This window comes from Nuphar pumila, chromosome 11 (assembly GCF_984573655.1).
Source record: "Nuphar pumila chromosome 11, dmNupPumi1.hap1.1, whole genome shotgun sequence".
Lineage (NCBI taxonomy): Eukaryota > Viridiplantae > Streptophyta > Magnoliopsida > Nymphaeales > Nymphaeaceae > Nuphar > Nuphar pumila.
Window position 1 is genome coordinate 5,662,391 of NC_143259.1, and position 21,803 is coordinate 5,684,193.

The window sequence follows — 21,803 nt, forward strand, 5'->3', positions numbered from 1 at the left end:
CTCCATCCCTGGACCAAACGGGGAGAGACAAAGCCCCGTTTTCCCCTGGTCCATTGCCATCCCTAGAGGCAGGCAATTTTTTTTATAATACACACGAGCATGGGAAATTTTCACAACCAAACTCAAGTCGAGAAATTAAAACTGACCTAAAAAACCATTGGGTAGAAAGATAGCTTTTGCTGACACTTGTGGATACACGTTTTCAGGACCCATTTTGAAGTGGGACCCAACCCATTTCATAAAACTTCATCATGGAACCAAGTCCCCCACAAGGAAGGTGGAGATATGACTGAAGGGGAGTGTCTTTCATTGCCAGGGTTCGAATCTCAGTTAGGACCTCATATCGTAGGATTTCAAGTCAGACGGGTGGGAGGTCTAATTTCACTACCACAGCTATAAGGCCACGGTGTTCGTTTGATTACCTCAGATCTCAGGTGTAGATAAGAACCAAAATGGAATTAAAGGTTCAATTAATCGAAGGATCTGAGATCCTCAGATCTTGGAGCCACTTTTGAGGCCCAATTTAGGGTTCTTAAATCTGCGGTGAGAAGAATGCTACTTTTGAGGTTGTTTGATTTCCGTGGACAAATTTGTGTAGAACATGCCTGTCTGGACACTGTTGGTCAGGTGTGGAGGTGTCCTGGACAAGAGTTTTTGTTTCAAGTGTTCCGCTTTTTTTTTTAATTTGTTTTTAATTTTTTGGTTTTTGTCCCAGGTATCCTGGACACCAATGATTCAGGGGGAGGGGTGGAACATAGCAGGCCACCTCAAAAGCATCCTTCTGGACACACAGGATGCCGTATTCCAGGTGTCCCATGTGTCTGCCATTTGTGTTGAGTGCATGGTGCACGGACAGCTGCGACCCACAGATGCTACTGTCCGCACAATCATACATGCCCTTAGGGTGTGTGTGTATGCCACAGAAATGGGCAGTAGTAGACACAAACATAGGAGCTACTTTCCTCAAGCCCGAGGTACAATCCCCTTCCAGCAGAATCATTTCCTGATCGGGTCCACAACTCATTTTCTGCAAAAAAATGTGCTACAGACGCATGGTGCTATCCAGTGACAGTTTCTTACCTGAGAGTAGGCCATGTTTCTCGTATGAGAAAGTTCTTCAATGCTTTGTAAGCGTGCAACTCATTTTCTCAGGAAAAAATGACCAAGGCAGGCCATTTTCACAGGTGAGAACATTTAACTGTGAAAATTTTCTCCAACCTTCACCCCAAGTAAACTAATCTCAAACAATTGAGCTATAGCACCAAGAAGGATTTCAAGTTGGAGGTCTCACTTCCCATTTTCCAGAGATGTGACATCCCTTCTCGTTGCAAAGTTCAGGTATATCCATCTAGTTTGACAATCATATTATTGATGACCAAAGAGCATGTGTATTGGCCGAGATGCTACAGATTTCAAGCATGTCACAACTTCGCAAATATGCCATGATTCGCATTGCAGGCTAAAAAGAAACAAGAAGAATGACCAACAATCTTGTTGATGTAAATAACAATAATTATAAGGGAAAAGCAAAGAGGCTAGAGCCAATATACATGTGTCAGACAACAAACGGAGATAAGACAAACCTCGGTGTTTAAAACACATGCTATGCCGAGTTCGTTGCAATGTGTTCGCATATTATCACACAGTAAAACATGAAAGTGTAACTTACTTAGAACTGTAGGCAGGTCACGAGAGGCAAGAGCTATGACCTCACATTTGCAAGGCGGGCCCTTAATGCTTCCATATCCTCTTCATCATCAACACCCTCGGCTACAGGTTCGGCCTGAAACGAGAGAGAAAGCTATGAGCAGAATTTCAAGAATGTAGAGGAAAAGAAAATCCAGATAGAAAGCATTCTTAATAATACCTCTTCTTGCACTCTTTGTGCCTGCACAGGTTCCTTTAGTTTCTCTCTTCTCACGGCATCTGGCAACTGTGCAGCAGTCTCACCAGCAATTTGTGTTAGCACTTTATCGACCTCCTCTTCAATTTCCTCTTCTATGTCTTCTGAATCTAGCGCAGAGTCAACAGCATCATTGACCATTTCTTCCATTACCCCAGCCTACAGATCATAGAACATTTTTAGGTCAAATGAGCAATGAACTTCAAAACTAATTACACTTCAATTCCTTGGTCCCCGTGAATGATGTTTGCTAAATCGGCCATGAGCCACACAGTTTACTTAGATGCTGGAAACAGGCTTCAGCTAATCTAATAACATCTGCCTTAATCAAGGCTTCTTAACCCTGTGGAAAGGTGCTCTATTCAAGATAGATGTCTGCATTGACATGATCATTCACTATCAAGAAGAAAAGAAAATAGTAAAGTGTATTTTCTTTTCCCAAGTGGTCTTGAATATAAAGCATACTGCATTAACATAATAAAGCTTAATTCTTGTAGATAATAAATTTTTTCATATTGGCCAGATCAGCACACATGTGGAACAAACAAACCTAATTAGTGACTAATTGCACACAAAAGCAATATGTTTAACTTCTGGATTTTGACCCTTGGGCAATGCAATATCTAGTTCCCTTGCTATCAGGAACTACAAACTACTCTAGTATAGGCAAATGTTTACCATCACCAGATTGATCAACGGATAAAAGCCTTGAACACTTGACCAGTTGACCATGTTGTTCATGGTTGATCCATGACTTAGGGAGAGAGATCACTGTTCTTCCTTTCTCCCATGTAGTATATTCATTTCCTTCCATTATCTTGTGAATCCTAGAGGAAGATATTTATTTCATTATCTATCTTTTGGCAACAAATTCACTTTTATAAAATAGTATGTGACCAGATAAAATTTGGCTTACAACGCTCTTGCAAGTTGCACTAGCAAAGTAATATACAACCCAGGAAAAAAAAAGTGGCAATGTCCTACATCATCCGGTACAATTTTCCAACTGCATGCTCAAATAAATTATGCAACAAAATGAGTGGAGTAAAAGGTTTAGTATAAGCACAAACTTAACCTTTGTCATTTCTTTGGTGAATTCTTGCATTGTAGCAGCCACCTCTGGTGCTTTCATAAGCCCATTAACAAGCTTCATGACCTCTGCACTCTTTGACAAGTGTCCAACAGTACGAGCAGTTGCTGAACAATTATAAAGATAGAGAAAGCATGAGGTGCAGCAATAAATAGATTGATAAAGTTAATGATTTATAGTTTAACAAAGGAATTGGTAGATGTGCAACAAATATATTCTTATGAAAGTAAAATATTTTATTAATGAGAATATTACCTCAAAGAAAATACATGTTGATATGTATGGTACTCTAAGCACAAAATCAACTTATCCAAGAAAATATGCCCAGTTCCCTGAATTAATGAATCTTTTATGAATACTAATATTGAGGACTTTCTTGTTTAGTGTTAATACCAACCTTTAACGTATTAATGTTATCAACTTTTAGGCAGAACAATCTGGTGCTAGTGCATCTTAGCTTTTGTCCAGCTCCTGGAATAAGCTGTCGATTTGCAAAGGCTTAATTCCAATATTCCACAGCAACATACACAATGTCACCTCTCATTTCACATACAGTGCCAGTGGTATCATCTGACATGTTTCTAACCATCTGATCTCTATCATTATACTAATCAGGTAATCCTTTCCATTGTAGTTGTCATCATTAAGCCTTGTCTCATGTACACGGTGCCTGTGATCTCACATTGATTAACAATTCCTATTGTGTGAGATGTTTCTCACATACGTTGGCAAATTTTCAACTGCATGTGTATGGATGGAGAACAGTGAAACAACCATGTAGTTGGCAGGCTGGCCTTCAGGTAGATTGAATCCAGCAATTGAGGAAATCACTCAGGCAATTCGTTAGCTACATTGATTGAACTTGAATGGTAGGAGAAGGATCAAAAGGACACTCTCCACAAAAAAATCAGCATGAATGGTGAAGGGAAAAATTAGAAGTTGTATCAAAAGATAGCACAAGACAGTAGTGAGGTCCAAAGCAGGATCCATAAACCAACTAGAAACCCATTAACTAGACCTCTCCATGCCAAATCTGGAATTAGATAAATAAAAACGGATACTACCAGATATCCATTGAAGAGGAGGGAAGGAGGTAAGGAATGAATGAAAGGAAGGAAGAAAGAAAGAGAAAAAAAGGAGGAAAAAACGGAAAAAGAAGGAAGAAGGGAAGGAAAAAAAGAGGGAAAGAAGAGAATTTCTATTATTTGTATTTTAACTTATTATTTATTTATTTATTTATTTTTTTAAATTTCCAAGATTTTCTTGATATTTTCCAAGAATTTCTATTATAATATATATATATATATATATATATATATATATATATATATATATATATATATATATATCACTGTCACCGATATCGCCGGAAACAAAATATCGCGATATTTTTTGAGATTTTTTTTTTATTTTAAGTTTGCATTTCCTAATTTTTTTGTTTCTTTAAAACTTTAAAACATGTTTCTTTAAAACCTTTAAAACATATTTCTTTATATTTTTGATAGAAAAATAATACAAAACTTATTATTTTCTTAGTTTTTTGTTGTTATTTATATTTTTTCAATTTTTTAAATTCCCGAGATATTCCTGAGATTTATTAACTTTTGAAAATCTCTCTGAGAAATACCCTCACCGAGAAATTACCTTTAGCGGTACAAGTGACTATGATATATATATATATATATATATATATATATATATATATGCACCCTCGCACCCAAGTTTTTTGAGACTGTTGTGTCGCACACACAATTATCTGACATAACTGGAAGCATAAAAACCTAAGACCTGCATGAGTATCATCTTTATTGAACAGATAGTTATATCCATCATCTATGTTTCACAGACAATAGACAAAATTGTGCATCACATCCATACCCAGCATATTCTGCAACAGGTGCTCTTTGTATCTCACCATGCACTTGATAGTTCCAACAGTTTGCATGTTGATCAGAACATATCGTAGAAAGCTATGTCACATAGGTGCGGGTGCGGATGCAGGTGAGGATACGGGTGCGGATGTGGCACTTTAAAAAAACTTGGGTGCGGGAAGGCTATATATATAATTTTTAATAGTTTTCAGTTAACACTATGCGTATGTGTGTGCATTTATGTATTTATATATAATATAGATAAAAATAGTCTTGGTTAAGGTTAACTGAATCTACTTTTGAACAGAAATGGACCTAAGTGTGGTTGAATTCACCTGACACAAAGAAAGCTGTGTCCAAGTGTCACACCCACATGGGTGTGGGTGTGGCGCGGGTCAATGCCCTGTTAGAAGAGTCCGTGTTACATAGGTAGAAAGTATGAAGAATGACATAACTCCACATATATCACAATAATATTAACCATGACCAGAAAATGTGAACCTCATGTTCACAACTATTAATATGCATATTCCAGCCTTACCAACACCTCCCTCTATCATGTTTATCGATATTATGTTGTGGTTGATTTTTCTCACCTATCTATTTGATTATGGATGATTTTTCTCAACATCTAACGCAATATCTCTTGCTAGCCTAACACAGCACATAAATCCTCAATATCTACTTTGTTTCATCATTCAATGGTTCTTCTTTTGTCAGCCAACTAGTGATAGTTACCTTGCCTCTCATTTGGACTCCTAGAGAATTTGATAGCGCACTTGTTGGTTCTATGAGCCACAACCGCGCTCCATACACAACTGGGAAATGATCATTAGTTGGTTGCAAAATGCTCCCCACTGGAAACTCCATATGTACTCCTTCCCTCAGATCTGCTGCCAGATCCACCTCTACGCAGACTCTAGATGCCGTCATGCATTGGAAGGTTCGTCTACCATAATCAGTTTCCCGAACGTGCTATCAACACCTCCCATACAGGCCCCACCTCCTTTACCTCCCCCGTAAGATACGGCAGAAAAACAACGAGCGTAGAGTGTAGAGTAGACTCTTCTTTGGAGCGAGCCTACGAACGCGAAGTGAGCCCACACTACACATATTATGAGTGTTTGACGTGACTTCTGTTGTTGGATAGCCTAGCCGGACTAACTTAACAAGAATTTCTGTATGTGGCCCAACTTCAAGGAATTGCTCAGTATAAGCCTCCAATCTTCCGGAAAAATGTGACTTTTCAATAAATCCTAAAATTCTCTCACTTCCTGCACAAAAGTCACAATTGTTGATATGCTTAACACATGCAAGTCAAGTGTTCTTTTCAAGGAGCAAACCTGTAGGATTTAAAACCAGACTACTTCAAACACCTTCACATGCTTAGCATGTGACCTCTAATGCCTTATTATGCCTAACCAAGGTTGTAAGTATAGTGGGCCCAAAATAAGATACATATCATACAGTACAGTAAAATATCATAACTTTTTAATAAAAAAATTTCAAAAATTCAAAAAAAAAATCATGAAAAATCAGAAAAAATAACAAAAATTATAAAAAAATCATAACACATGAAACAATGATGAATTGTACAAAATACCATCATAAAATCACAAATGAAGCATTTATGTCTCTATGTGCTGCATAAGACATCATCAAACATCAACTATCTCACAAGAACAATGCAAAATATTAAATATCTTGCAATTAAGAACATGTCACAAGACTTGTACTTTCATATTACATAAATAAAAATATTATGGCAATAGTTGCACTCGATTTTCAATCGGTTTTCACTCATTACTTGAGTGTCTCATTGCCATGACAGATCATCTGAATGTCATTCTTGTTGAAGTGTGAAGCCTGATTTCTACCGTGATATAAATCCCTAATTTTCGGGGATCCAACTTTCTTGAGTATGGAGTTGGGAGCCTGAGTGCTGCGTCGGAGTGTGAAGCCTGAGTGCCCCGTTGCAGAGGGGGTAGAGCCCCTGAGGCAAAATTCTTTTAAAGGGTAGTTTGGTAATTTTACTCATAATAAAGTTTTTTTTTTAATCTTAATCTACTTCTTTGAATGAAAAAATGATGGAAATACTCTCTTACTAAAGCAAAGCACAAAAGCCCTCTTCCTTGGGCACAGATCGGCCCTCAAATCGCTCTCACGACTCCTAGGGTGAGTGGATACCCCTCTAATGACCTCTACACAAATGAGGGGGTTGGTTCTCAAGAAGTCTACAACAACAACAACAACTACGCCTTCATCCCAAAACAATTGGGGTCGGCGATATGAACCAAAAAAGAAAATCATTCTGGGTCTTCCACATGAATCCTTCTCCTCCAATCATTTCTATCCAATGCCATGTCCTCGGTGGGGTTCACAGCATTCATATCCTTTCTTATCACCTTCATCCATGTCTTCCTAGGCCTACCCCGACCTCTTTTAACTAATATATTTTCCCATTTCTCCATCCTTCTAACTGGAGCATCATTAGGCCTTTGCCGAATATGTCCAAACCACCGTAAACGATTCTCTCTCATCTTATTTTCAATGGGTGCAACGCCTACCTTCTTACGTATCTCCTCGTTCTGAATCTTATCTTTTATTGTATTTCCACACATCCATCTCAGCATACGCATCTCAACTACACTCATTTTTTGAATATGATGTTTCTTGGCAGCCCAACATTCCGTACCATATAGTAAAGCGGGCCTAATAGTCGTCCTATAAAACTTTCCCTTCAACCGCAATGGCATTCTACGATCGCACAATACTCCAGTTGCACTTTTCCATTTCATCCACCCAACCTTTATCCTATGATTTACATCTCCATCAATTTCTCCATACTTTTGAATGATAGATCCCAAATATTTGAAATAATCATCCACAGGTATTTCTTGCTCACCAAGCTTCACTACACTCCATCACTACTTCGTTGCTTACTAAACCGACATTCCATGTATTCTGTCTTACTCTTACTCAACTTAAAACTTCTTGCTTCCAATGTCTGTCTACATAATTCGAAGTTAGCATTAACCCCAGCTCTAGACTCATCAATCAAAACAATATCATCAGCAAACAACATACACCACGACACATTTTCTTGAATTGATCTCGTAAGCTCATCCATCACTATAGCAAATAGGAAAGGGCTTAAAACAGATCCTTGATGTAACCCAACCATTATAGGAAAATTGGTTGTCACCCCTCCACAAGTGCGGACATTGGTTACTACTCCTTCATACATATCCTTAATTATACTAATGTACTTGAGAGAAACACCTTTCTCCATCATTGTCCACCAGAGAACGTCCCTAGGTACTCTATCGTATGTCTTCTCCAAATCAATAAAAACCATATGCAAATCTTTGTTCCTCTCTCTATTTCTCTCAATAAGTTGTCTAAGAAGATGTATAGCCTCCATAGTTGATCTTTCAGGCATAAAACCAAATTGATTCTCCGATATCATGACAATCTTCCTCAACCTAGACTCAATCACCCTCTCCCAAAGTTTCATAATATGACTCATGAGTTTTATACCACAATAGTTTGTGCAATCTTGTATATCACCCTTATTCTTATATAGAGGCACCAAAGTACTCTTCCTCCACTCATTAGGCATCTTATTTGTCTGCCAAATCTTGTTAAAAAGATTTGTCAACCATTCTAAACCTTTCTCTCCCAAGCATTTTCAAGCCTCGATAGGTATACCATCTGGGCCAACTGCCCTTCTTGATTTCATTTTCTTCAAAGTCTCTGCAATTTATTTCTTTTGAATCTTGCGTATGAAGTCACGATTCATCTCATGAAAAGGAATGGACAAGTCTCCAAGATCTTGAGCATGACTTTCATTAAATAGCTTATCAAAATAATCTTTCCATCTCTCCTCAATCTCCTCATCTTTGACTAAAACCCTTTGTGTTTCATCTTTGATACATCTAACCATACCCAGATCCCTCGATTTCCTATCTCTCATCTTTGCAAGCCTATAAATATCCTTTTCGCCCTCTTTGGTATCCAACTTGTCATAAACCTCCTTATATACCTTATCCATTGCGTTCCGAACTACTTTTTTAGCTTCCTTCTTTGCTATCATATACTTCTCCAAATTCTCATTATCACGACTCTTAGTTAGATTTCTATAACACTCTCTTTTAACCTTAATAGCTAATTTGACATCCTCATTCCACCACGATGCATCCTTACCTAGCGGTGCACCGCCTTTAGACTCACCCAATACCTCCTTAGTCACCTTTCTCATGCCACCCGCTATCTTATTCCACATTGATTCTGAATCCTCCTCGAGACACCAATCAACTTCCTTAACTACATGCTCTATAAACATTCCTTCTTTAGCTCCTTTCAGTGCCCACCACTTAATTCTAGGATCTATCCTATGCCTATCCCTTTTGTGGCATTGTCTAATTCTAAGATCTAAAATTAAGACTCTATGTTGTGTAGCTACACTTTCTCTCGGTATAACCTTACAATCGATGCAACAACCCCTATCTCTCTTTCTAAGTAGGAAAAAATCTATCTGACTCGTATTAACCCCACTTTTAAATGTTACTAGGTGAGACTCTCTCTTCCTAAACCAAGTGTTTGCTAAGATCATATCATAGGACAAACCAAAATCTAAAATCCTTTCACCACTTTCGTTTATTTCTCCTATACCATAGCCTCCATGGATACTCTCAAATCCATCCCTACTAATGCCTACATGCACATTAAGGTCACCGCCGATGAAAAGCCTTTCTCCATAAGATATCCCTTGTACTACTCCATCAAAATCTTCCCAAAATTGACGCTTAATGGAATCATCTAAACCTACTTGAAGTGCATAAACACTAATAATATTAATAATCTCCGAACCTAATACTAATTTAATAAGTAAAATCCTATCACCCTTCCTACGGACCTCAACTACATTATCTATAAACTCACGACTCATAACAATCCCTACTCCATTCCTATTCCTATTTATTCCTGTATACCAAATCTTACATCCCCAAGGTTCTATCACTTTTGCTTTCTCACCTACCCATTTGGTCTCTTGTAAACATAAAATATCAATTTTTCTCCTACACATAACATCTACTAACTCTACCAACTTACCAGTTAAAGATCCTATGTTCCAAGTGGCTAACCTAATTTTATGGTCTTGGACTAACTTCTTTACCCCCACCCGTCCAACAAAGTGAGGGAACCCTTGCCTATTTGACACCACACCCGGGCGCCGGTGTGACGCGTCGCTTCCGGGCGACGACCTAGCAACCCTTGCCCATTTATCACTGCCTCTGGGCCTATAGAGTACTGCGCGTAACTCAGTAGGGAACGCCCCAACGAAATTCTCATATTGGTTCATATTCATAGGGTATGACTAAGTTTTTATGCTGGCTGTCACAGGCCTACCGCAACCCTCCTCCTTTATCCGGGCTTGGGACCGACAATGGATAACTAAATAGTTATACACAGGCAGAGTTGTATCGTACGATACGATTAAAAAAAAATTGATTCAGCCCTTTTTAAAGTCCATTAAAGGTGTATCGTACAATACGATATAATATAGGATTGTATTGTACAATACATACGATACACTTGTATCGCGATATGAGTGTGTATCATATCATTATTTCTTATAGTAACGATACGTATCATACCATATTATACGATACGATACTTAACATTGTGCCTAACCATCCCTTATAGCCTTAGAGTTTAACTCATGGTTGCCAGTTGAGGAAGCGGGAAGCGAGGCACTTTCAAAATTTTAGGAAGCGGGGAAGCGTGGGACCACTTAGGACCGATTCAGGAAGTGTCTCGGAAGCGACCTAGGAAGCGTCTCGGAAGCGACCTACGAAGCGTCTCGGAAGCGACCTAGGGAGCGTCTCGAAAGCGAGGGGGAAGCGGAAAAAAATAAAAATAAAAAATAAAAAATACAAAAAATTGAAAAAAAACAGGGGAAGCGTGATGGGAAGCGCGCTTCCCATTAAAGGGAAGCGCGTCCCCCATTAAAGGGAAGCGCGCTTCCCAAAAAAGGGGGACGCTTCCCCCCACGCTTCGGAAGCGCGACGTTTCGCGCTTCCGAAGCGCGCTTTGGGGAAGCGCGCTTCCCCTTTTAGCTAGGCGCTTCCGGTAACCCTGGTTTAACTCTCATTCTCAACCCATGACCAATATGAGCCCAAAGCTTCCTTCATAACTCCCAGAACTTCTTCACAGTGGTTCCGTTCTATGCCTCATTTTACAGGGAACCCCAAAGGAGCTCTATTTCATTATATTTCATCCATATCCCAATTGAAATGGAAAAGCAACATCTATTTCTAAATTATGAAAAGAAATGATCTGTCAGAAAAATAGAAGTAAGATACAACTCTCTGAAGCCAAACCAAAACATGGACATTAGTTGCACAACTTAGGGAGCTAGGCAAAGAAATTATTGAATAAGAAAAAACAAATAGAGGATGTCAACTATCAAAGAATAAATTATACCAAGGCAACAATACATCCCCAAGGACCAAAACACCTCCATCTTTATGTGGCTGACAATGATCAATTAGCTAAGAAAGTTTGTGGTCTAATCTTATATGACTAACCTAACAAAAAGTATGAATCAGGTACGCATAAGACAGGCCATGAAGCAGTGGATAATGATGTAGGATCAGCACTATAAGTAGAAAAATGAGTTGACATGTAGGCTGAAGTCTGAAAGATAGAAGATAATGAGTCAATTCATGCATGTTTTTCGATCCATGAACAAGAGAAGTAAATAGGAAGCAGGACTAAACTATGACACATGGCATTCACAAAGAATCAGCAGCAATAGATGGCACAAGAGGAGTTCACACAAGAGTATTCCCATAGCTGATATGAGTGAATATCTAACACGAGGGGTCTAACATTGTTACACTGACATAACTGAGAAGTAACAGGAGCAGCATAATTTGAAGCAGTATAATTTCTAACTTTTTTGAAAGAATAGATAGTGAGCTTATTGTCATGCTTATCAACAAATTACCATTTTTCTTTTCACTTCGAAGGGAATCAGAGGGGCAAGCCCCTGGCAGGATGTGAACCTGAGACATCTCATTTGAGGTTAGTATGTCTTTCACTAGTCCCGTTCAACTCTCGCATCATATGTAAACTAGGGAAAAGATTATCTAGAAAACCAAGTTCATCCTGAAAACAACAAAATATGTACCTCCACAGCTTAGTTGAGCCTCAACAGAATCAACTTAAAACTATGTCACACAGACTCCATTTTGGCTACTGCTTGGATTTCTAATGAAGGTTCAATTTTCACGCATTCTAATGCTTGATCCGGATATGCATCAAAGTTCACAATGCTTTTTAGCCAGGAAAATAAAGCAAAACAAGAAATTTACGCCTATCAATTTTCCTAATTAAGCAAAATCCTTTTTCCACAAAATTTTTTGATGTTTCCAATAAATTTAGCATCTTTCAATTTTGTTTTCGTGTCTGATCTTTCCAATCGATTCAAGAGAAGCAAGTAGCAGATTGCCATTGCGCTAAAGTAGAGGATTTCAGATAAACGTGATTGTGCTACTTGATTTCAGATAAATTCGTTCAATGAGACATTTAGAACATCGGCTTCAAGATTATCTGTTTTCATCTTGAAGTGTAAATAAACATATCTTTTTCTAGACTTCCGGGCCTCCCGGCTATCAATTGCTAGCACTATAGTCTTCCTTCAGATCAGATAAAAGAACAATAATCAGCCAATTGGACCATTATTCGAAGAATACTCTTAAAGCATCATCAAATACTCGAAACAGCGACCTAGCAAACTAAAACCTATAATCTCAGTCATCAAATTCAATCCAATCAAGGGAAACCATCAGGATTACTAAGAGATAAAAAATTCCAGTTGAGATCAAGCGAGATCGTACCGACAATCTCTCCGAGATGCATCGATACCGAATTCAACTGTGCCTTATTCTCATGGAGTCGGCTCACAGCTTGCCTTGATCTAACGATCTCCTTAGCAAGCGCCTGCTCGAATCCCAAACCGCCGCATCCAAGGATCACGAAATTCATCAAAAAAGGGAAAAAAATCATGAATTACCTTCGCGGAGACCATATCGTTCCTCTTCACCGCCTCTTTGATCGCCTTCTGGACGTTCTTCTCCTCTCTCTGAATATCTGCACGATCAAAAACAGAAACGAAACTCTAATTTCGAGCTAAAACAAAAGGGACGGGGAGATCTTGAGACGGTGAGAATAGGGAATCTAGGGTTTTGGAATTTGCCTCGGATTTGGCGTTCCAAGTTCCTGCATTCTTGACGGAGGCGCCTCTGCCATTCCCTGAGTTGCTGCTGAGGGTTTGGCTTTGGCCTCAGCAGAGACTTCACGGTCTCCATACTTCTTCTTCTTCTTCTTCTTTAGGGAGTAAAGGAAAAGGGAAAGGAGAATGGATTCGGTGGAGATGATGACGAGGGGATTGCTTTTTTAGATCAGCAGAAAAGTTGGGTCATTTCGGATGATCACGGATCGGAAACCCTGGCGAGAATCTCTTTTCACCTTTCTGCGCGAATCCCAGAGGGAGACGACCGCAGCCGGAGACTCCCGCAATCCCGCGTTTGGTAATTTGGGTTGGGATTTTGAGCGCAAACATCGTTTTCGGAGTGGTAAAACGTTTCTCAGGAAAGTTGGGCGTTCGCGTTGTTCTCAGTGTCACTGCGATCTTCCGATTCGTGTCCTACGGTTCGGATTCAGCTTTGCATCATTGGATCTCATTTAGATCCAGATTTGAATTTGGGTTCAGATCAAGCAGGATCCAAATCTAATCCAATCCATTCACAGCCCTATCACCTATGACTAGTTACTAATACTAAAATAAGAAATGGGTGTAAGAAGATGAGAAACAATGCAATAAGCGATACCAGTCTCACAAACATCGATTTGTTATTACTTTGAAGGGGAGTGTTGCAGCGATTGCCAGCCCATGATAATGCATTGAAATCCGGACCCGAGAAAAACATCGCAACGTAAGAACCTTTAAGATAAATTTTAAAATCAGCTATTCTATGTTATTCGTTCACGGTGCGATATTTATAAAATAAGCTTTATTTTAAAAGGTTGAGGATATTTATTGGGCCACCATTCGCTACCTTAAAATATCGCGATATATTAAATGTATCAGCGTTATTTTCGATGTACCGGTATAAAAGAAAAGGCGTTATAAAGACGCAACACGTCTTCCTCAGTCCGACTTATCCCGCCTTCTCCCTCTTTCTCTCTCTCCCGCCACCACGGCGGAGACCGGCCATCCGCCGCTCCTCCACCGCCCTCCGGCGTCTCTTAGGCGGCGATCCTTCAGAGGAGAGGTCGAGGTAATGAAAGCCATGGCTGCGACAATTCTTGGTTCCTAATTTTATGGTTTCCATTCCCCTTCATATCGTTTTCGCGCTTCATTATGTTTCTAGTTGGCGTTGCGATTTTTATTCCCACCACTTCCTTAGTATTCTTGTTGAATCGCTAGCATGCCGAAACCTGTAATTGGCGAGTTCTTGGGGTTCTTCTTCCGAAGTTGTGTAATAAGCATTGATATGCTGACTCTTGTGGGGCGAGATTTTTTTTTTTGAGAGAACGTTTTCTTTTCTTCTTTTCTTTGGATTTTAGGGCTCTGGCTTCTATTGTGTAAATCTCGGTGATTAATAACCTTGCGTTTGAAAATGGGCGAAATCGAATTCTGATGGAAGAAGTTCTGTGGAGCTCACGACCGGAAATAGTCGCCTTGGCCACAACTATCCAGGCTCACTCTCCTTATAATAGACAAGATTTTGGATTGAGTGGATGATGACTTTTTTTTTATCCCTGTTATTTTTAGGCCATTACCATACACAACACAATAATACCCTTTTAAAAAACGAGTAGCATGACGAAGCATTCTTGAACATACGGATTGGGTTTTCAATTAATTCGAATAGAGAAACTTTCAGCTAGGATGTGATATCGGAATAGTTTCATTAGACAGTGTTCCTTGTGATGACAGATTTGCTGTTGCAGTGTGAGACACAAGTATTAAACTGGTGTTTCATGAATGCTTGCAGATCCCTCTCTGATTGTTTGTCCTTTTTCTGTTATAGGGGTGGTTGAATTTTTAGGTGTGTTAGATTTTAGAAGGAACATTGGATTGATTTTACAAGGACCATTGGACTTGAATATCTTGTAAAACAATGAATCCACTTGGGGAGAATGATGAAGTTGATGGGGATGTCTTTATCGATGAACATGACATCGTATATGCAGAAACACTTGATGATGAAGGTAGTTGTTCTCATAGAATGTCTTTTCAATTTAATTATGTTATTTCCCTCCTTTTGCCTTTTCATTACTATTTTTTCATTTTTTTATTACATGTAACTAGATCTTCCGGATGCCAATGATGGAGAGGACTCTGATGCTAATGATAATAACCTAGGTGAGCTTTGAATCACTAGTTGGGATTTGCTAATCATTGTCAAAAAATAAATTAAGTTTTGAATATTGTTGCTGCTTCTATTTGATGTTTCTTTTTTTTATTAAAAGTTTAAAACTATGTTTCTTTACTGACAATTATTTTTGTGGCAGACACTTTCTTTTTTGTCTCTTTTTTTTTTGGTGTTTTCTCAGAAGTTGATATTTATACATTTTTTATTCAGTCAATAGCAGGCTATGTCACATGGGTGCGGGTGTGACACAGGTGCAGAGCAATTTCAAAAATTTTGGACATGGGGACACGGCTATATATATAACAATAATAAGATTGTAAATTTTAAAGCAAAAAAAAAAATAATTCTATTGAAGTAACAACACAAACTTACCAAAATATAACACATAAAGAAGGTTGTGAGTGTGATAACAACAAAACTTATCATAAATCTGCCTCATCGTCTGAATTAGAGGGAAAAACAGGATCGAGGTAGTCCATTTTGAGAGTATGCAAATCATGTTCTCCCTCCAAGTCAAAATCTTCTGGATTTACATCCCAATACTTGGATGGTCCACAACTGCATCAAAATATGACTAACTTAGTATCTAACTTCAAACTTTGAATACAAAAGAAAAAAAAGTACTTATTACTCATCTTTGGTGCAGCGAGAAATTAATCGTAGATTAGAGTGAACATAAACCAAATCATCTGCTCTTTTACTGGTGAGTTTATTTTTTTTAATGTTGTGAATTTGAGCATATGTACTTTAATTTCTTTCACAACACGATGATGTAGCAGATTGGGATAACAACTGCATTGCAAGACATTGCAGATTTGGTGTCTTTGATCCATATGTTGCCCACCAATTAAGGAGATCTCCCTCGTTTCTTGCCACAAATACTGCTAAAAAATCAAATCTCCCAGTAGAGAACTTTTCAAACTCACTATTTACAACTTTAAACATGTGAGGATCATTAAAAAGTCTTCCCAAACATATCATTATATTTCTTGATATCTCAGGATCTTCATTTGGAGAAACATAACCAAGACCTTCTGTCAACCATTTTTTTGCATAATATTTTAGATTGAGAGAGTGTGTCATGCAATGCAAATGTGTATTTCTTTTATCTCATATTCTCACTAAAACTGAATGTACATGATTGTAAAATTCTGAATCATCAAGTGCAACATCTTTCTTCTCATGTTTGAAAATAATACTTTAAACTTTTTCAATCATATTGTCCCACATTTCATAAATTCTATGAAGCATGGGTACATCTTTGTCAACTTCTCTTAACATTTCTCAAATAGGCTCTGTAAATTCAACAAAATATGTAATTTTATCTCACCAAAAATCATCATAGATGTATTTTTTGATAGCTTGAGCCTTAACATCATCTTCTCATTCTTGATCAGCCACCATCATCATCAATGCATTCTTGAGTTGCTTAATTCTTTTCATCATAACAATGAGAGAAGCAAAACGAGTTTCAGCAACTTTCATTAACTTGAGATCAGAATGCCTATTAAATATAGAAATAATGTGATGATGATTTACAACAGAATTTCTAATATTTCGAACATCATGCTTTATTTCCTCAATCCATAAACACATTTCATGTGCATGTGCATCATCTTTTGATGGATTGCATATACTTTTAAGTGCCAAATTTAAACTATGCTGCACAAGGAGTCCAAAAAATATGTGAATACGTATCTTTACTTGCCAAATTCATTCTGCATGACTGCAAACTATAGTGTTGTCAGTAATGATTTGCACCACACTTTCTTCACCTACTTCTTTTATTACTTCAACAAATAATCTCTTTAAATATTCAGCATCTTTATACTCCCCAGATGCATCAACAGTTTTCAAAAAGATTGACCCATTAAGTGAGTAAGCAATGAAGTTTATCAGTAGTCGCCTTTGTATATCAGTCCACCCATCAGAAACAATAGACACTCCATGTCGTTTCCATGCAAATTTTTGGGTCTCTAACAAGTCTTCAATTCTATTTTTTTTCTCTGCAAGAATGATTGTTCTTAGTTTTTCTGAACTAGGAGGCACATAACCACTCAAATTACAATTAGTCAAAGATGTAATCATATCTTTCCAGTATGGACTTCTAGCTACATTAAAAGGAATTGAACTTGAGTAAAAGAATCGACCAATCTTTTTATCAATTTCTACTATTGCCATGTTTTTGAATGACCCTTGTATTATTTTATTGCTTTTCATCTTTCTTTTCTTCAAAATCTCTTCTTGTTCATCACTAGCAATAGCAAAAGGCAGATTAATCGAATCGCTTCTCATCTCTGCAATTTTCTTCTTTTCAGCTTTCTCTTGTTCTTTCTTTAATTACTTTAACAAGTCTTTGTCAACCCTAGAACATGGCCTAATTCCTTGACCACGGATATGCAAAAGATGTGCTTTCACACGCGTATAAGAACCCGTGAAAGCAGTCTTACATAGATTACAAAAAAACTACACATTCCCACCACCACAGCTAACTTTTATCCATTTTGTCAAAAGCCTCCAAAGTGGTTGAGAAACTTCTAATTCAGAGTTAGAACTTGAACCAACTGTATTGACACTGCCACTAGAACACGCCATTATACTTGAAAACTGAAAAGAAAAGTGAGATTGAAAACTGAATACAAAATTGTATGCAGTACACACCAAATTATGTAAATAAAGTTAATAAACACTTCAAAAAAATAGTAACAGGAGCTCCACACCTCTCACTGTGTGTTTGACAGAAAATAACAGAGGCTGGGGGCTCCGCCCCCGTTGAAAAAACAAATTGAGGCAAGGGGGCGGAGCCCCCTACCGGAAAACAGATCCGAGTTAAAGGCCTCTGCCCCCTACTGAAAAACTGCGACTGAGGGGGCTCCGCCCCCTGCCGGAAAACCAAACGGAGGTAGGGAGCTTCCCCCCCTGCTGAAAAAACAAATTGAGGCAGGGTGGAGGAGCCTCCTACTGGAAAACAAATCCGAGGCAAGGGGCGAGCCCCCTGCCGGAAAAGAAACTGAGGCAGGGGCCTCCGCCCCCTACAGGAAAACACGAACGAGGTAGGAGGCTCTGCCCCCTGCCGAAGGAAGAGGAAGAAGAACGGAAGAGGGAGGAGGGATATACCTGAGAGAACCGATGGATGGCATCATTGGCAGCTACGGTCGCCGGGGTCTGGTTTGTTGGCGAGCCTGAAGGGGACGAGGAGCGAGGGACGGGTGGGGGAGAGGGAGTGATCGGCAGGGAGGGGTCTGTCGTCTGCCCCTCCCCCTGCATAGTCTCTTAAGGGTCGGGCCCCGACCCTGTTACTGTCTTGGATTTGGGTCGGGTTTGGATCCGGACCCGACCCGAGTCCAAATTAATTTTAATAAATGGAAAAAAATAGACTTGGTCAAAGTTGATCGAGTTTAAAATGTGGACGGACTCGGCCCCAGTGCGTTGATCGAGTCTAACACTTAGTTGACCGTGTCTGCCCCGTGTCTGAAGCCGCACCTATGTCCGCACCGGTGTCGATGCGGGTGCGTCGACCTTTTAGCCGAGTCCGTGTGACTTAGATAGCAGGTAGGTGTTGGAATTGTTTCTTAAATATATGATATTGTACATGTTTTTCTTTTTTTTGTTACACCTTTTTGTTATTATATAGCATGTGAATGCTAAAATGGAACTATGACTATTGCTGAAACTCCAGTTACAGTACGAATCAAACATAGGAGGCATTTAGACACATGAAAGTATTCAGAAAAGTGGGATAAGGTGCAAGATTATGTTGTGGAGTACAATGCATTTTCTCCGTTTATCCACTTCTCTAGACACGTTGGTGCATTAAGACATAACTGCATATGATGATGGGAATGCTGTTTCTGCTTGGCCTATTTTTATTTATTTTTGCAGTGTCTGTAACTTTTTATCTCTTGGATTTATTTTCATCAACTGTAGTTGTTATTTTTGCTTTTTAAAAGCAGTTGCAGGAATCTGGAAATTTTGGTCAGGTACAGTGCATTTTTCCAAGTTTTGAAAATTCAAGAAATTACATCTTAATATCTTATGATTCTTTTTCGTCTTAGCTGGCTGCCTACATTGTTTCGGTGGGTAAAATAATGTTTTCCAGTGAAACTTTCCAAGCATTTGTGCTTTTCTTTAGAGTTGAATTTATTGTGATGATATTTATTATTATGCTTGTTAATTTCATTGGTTCCAAATTGTATGCAATACCTCATGCAATTTTCTTAAACATGAAGCATTGGTAAGTTTGTGTTTGAGGTTTAGGGTGATAGGTATAAAATCTTTTGTAGGTCTGAATGTTCGCTTATTCATTTTCATGTTTGTTCATTCTCCATTTCTCCTAATCTTGTTTGGTTTTACACCCGAGGTATTCTTATGTTTGAAATATGCATGAGCTAGTGTAGTATTCAATGTGGTATTTAATGTTGCGTTAAATGGAAACTAGTCATGTAACATCAAGATTGTACTTTTAGATCCCTTTGCTCTATCAAGTGCTACAACTGTAGATGGCAATACTAACTGGTGAATGTCTTTCTATTGTCCTGGCCATAGATGAAGCTGACGACTCTGTGCACCTATTTGTTGGTCATTCTGGTAAGTTTTATACTTCTTCTTTTGAGTTGTCTTATGTATCACGATGAAATGGATCAATAGTTGAGACTTTTATCCTCTACCTAGTTCATGAAAGTTTTTGTTTTCTGAATATTACAATAAGGTGTCCTTAAAAAAAATCATATCTTGCTGAAATAATTAAAACTTGTGCAAATAGATTTTGTCACTAATGCTTAGTCTGAGGTCTATTTTGCAGTATCCAAAGCCTTTTTTGGACTGCATTCATATTCATGTACTAAGCCTATGATATGAGAAAGAAGGGAACTGATAGTAGTAAAAAATTATTGGAGGTTTTGGGTTTTGCGTGGGGGATAAAGCAAATCAAATTTTATTTTATTAATTAGTATATAAAATTGCTCCTTATGAATACAAAGTGAAAAGAAACAACTGAAATTTCTCATGCACATTCTGTACTGTTAATATAAAGGATTTTCTTCTCATCAGCTGGGAAGTAGTTCTCCGCATTAAAGGCAATTAAGCCTTCTATTTTAGACCATCCTATTAAATTAAAAAAATGTAAACGTTTAGAATGAACTTAACAGAAGAAAAGGAGGGACCCTGTGTCTTTTATAGAGATGAATAAAGATCAGTCTTACTCCCCTCTATTGCTGGAGCAGGATCTGGTCCACTGTGATTGCACAAAAAAAGCGCAGCTCCCCTCAGCTGCATAACATGTGTCCTGTTCAGACTGTTGGATGCACAAATGTTGACTGGTTTTGTCATGTTTCATGGGGCCGAGCAATATGTGGTGTGCAAAGAGATGGGTGGCACACTTTTTCTGCAGTTACATTGCACACTCTTGCTGGGTGCCCATATCCTGGCCTACATATGCAGTCTCTGCGTCCTCATTTTCCTTCTGCTTGACGTTCACTATCTAAGTAGATCAATGAAGATGTCTTGCTTTTTGGTTGTAAATTTTGTAAATGTAAAGAAGTCTCACTGTCTCAGATACATGAACTGTCCATTCTCTTAACTGCTTGTTGCTTGGCATAATCATGATCAATAGCCAGTTCCAATTGAGGCTTAGGGTTTGATTTCATTTATTTTTCTAGAATCCATAGAACAAATAGCAACTAGAAAATTCTGTCCCATCAGTCTTCCTTCTAACTTATGCTTCTACAGCTTCCTCTGGTGGTTTCAGCAGGTCATAAGCATAAAACATCAACTAGATTTGTTGTGATTGGTGTCACTGATTGGAGTGGAACACATTTTATGAAAACCTGGTCACAGAGTCGGGATAGTGCATGGGGCATGATCAGAATGGGATTTGTACTGGGCATTTCTAATAGCTGAGGATCACAGAAGGATGGTGTGAGTGATGTATCTGTTGGAACTACCAGCAGTTCTTCATGGAAGAAGGAATTCTTTTTCAGCATCAAGTATAATTTGTTCTTATTCTAATAGGGATGTTAGGTGCTATTGTGACTGATGATAATGCTCATGGAAGTGTCATTCAAACCTAGGACATGCCAAACATCTACAAAACAACAGGAACTTCTATTAAGACTGTATCGTATATCCAGTTAATGAACTGGATCGGGTTCTCTAGTGCCACAAGCGCAACCCAAGCTTGAGCACCTCAGTCTCAGCTCTTTCGGCTCGTTTAGCTGCCCTAGTTGCCGGTTGGTTTTAGTTAATCTGAATCTCCAGATGTGTTTATCATTGTTTTTTTAGCAGAAAACAAGGCTTGGATCAGATTATTTCAATTAGAAAATGTGAACTTTTTTATTGTAAAATTTAGATGTGATATGAGCAGTTGTTTTTTAGATTAATTTATATATTGTTTCCACCAAATAATGTGTAGAAATCACATTTGTAGGGTTTAATTTGCACAACATAAAAGACTGAAAAACTAAAACCATGATTCCTTGTGTATGCCATAA

At 38.4% G+C, this 21,803-nt stretch overlaps 2 protein-coding genes across 3 annotated transcripts in view; one reads left to right on the forward strand and one right to left on the reverse strand.

The window, feature by feature from the left end:
• Window positions 1–1,482: 1,482 nt before the first annotated feature.
• On the reverse strand, window positions 1,483–13,524 carry LOC149821745 (vacuolar protein sorting-associated protein 24 homolog 1-like). Its single transcript, XM_089980519.1, has 6 exons — window positions 13,131–13,524; window positions 12,948–13,024; window positions 12,772–12,874; window positions 2,979–3,100; window positions 1,868–2,062; window positions 1,483–1,783 (listed from the first exon to the last, which is right to left on the reverse strand). Exons 1-6 carry the CDS (start codon window positions 13,240–13,242, stop codon window positions 1,703–1,705), a joined length of 690 nt encoding a protein of 229 aa, XP_089836645.1. The 5' UTR covers window positions 13,243–13,524; the 3' UTR covers window positions 1,483–1,702.
• A 558-nt stretch (window positions 13,525–14,082) lies between these two features.
• LOC149821746 (uncharacterized) overlaps window positions 14,083–21,803 on the forward strand; it is a 49,955-nt gene continuing 42,234 nt past the window's right edge. For both annotated transcript variants that reach the window (XR_016425867.1, XM_089980520.1), the window contains exons 1-4: window positions 14,083–14,214; window positions 14,971–15,151; window positions 15,252–15,305; window positions 19,861–19,902. Coding sequence is in view for 1 of the 2 variants with exons in the window: in XM_089980520.1 (XP_089836646.1) it covers window positions 15,061–15,151; window positions 15,252–15,305; window positions 19,861–19,902 (187 nt within the window). In the remaining variant the exon portion in view is untranslated. The remainder of the gene's footprint in view (window positions 14,215–14,970; window positions 15,152–15,251; window positions 15,306–19,860; window positions 19,903–21,803) is intronic.

What these genes read in the sequence shown, in the direction of transcription:
- LOC149821745 (XM_089980519.1), bottom strand. Translation starts at nt 13,242, where the DNA reads ATGGAGACCGTGAAGTCTCTGCTGAGGCCAAAGCCAAACCCTCAGCAG. An exon ending in CTTGGAACGCCAAATCCGAG is followed by an intron (nt 13,025 to 13,130) that starts GCAAATTCCAAA and finishes TTGATCGTGCAG; the next exon opens with ATATTCAGAGAGAGGAGAAG. An exon ending in TCACCAAAGAAATGACAAAG is followed by an intron (nt 2,063 to 2,978) that starts GTTAAGTTTGTG and finishes TATGATCTGTAG; the next exon opens with GCTGGGGTAATGGAAGAAAT.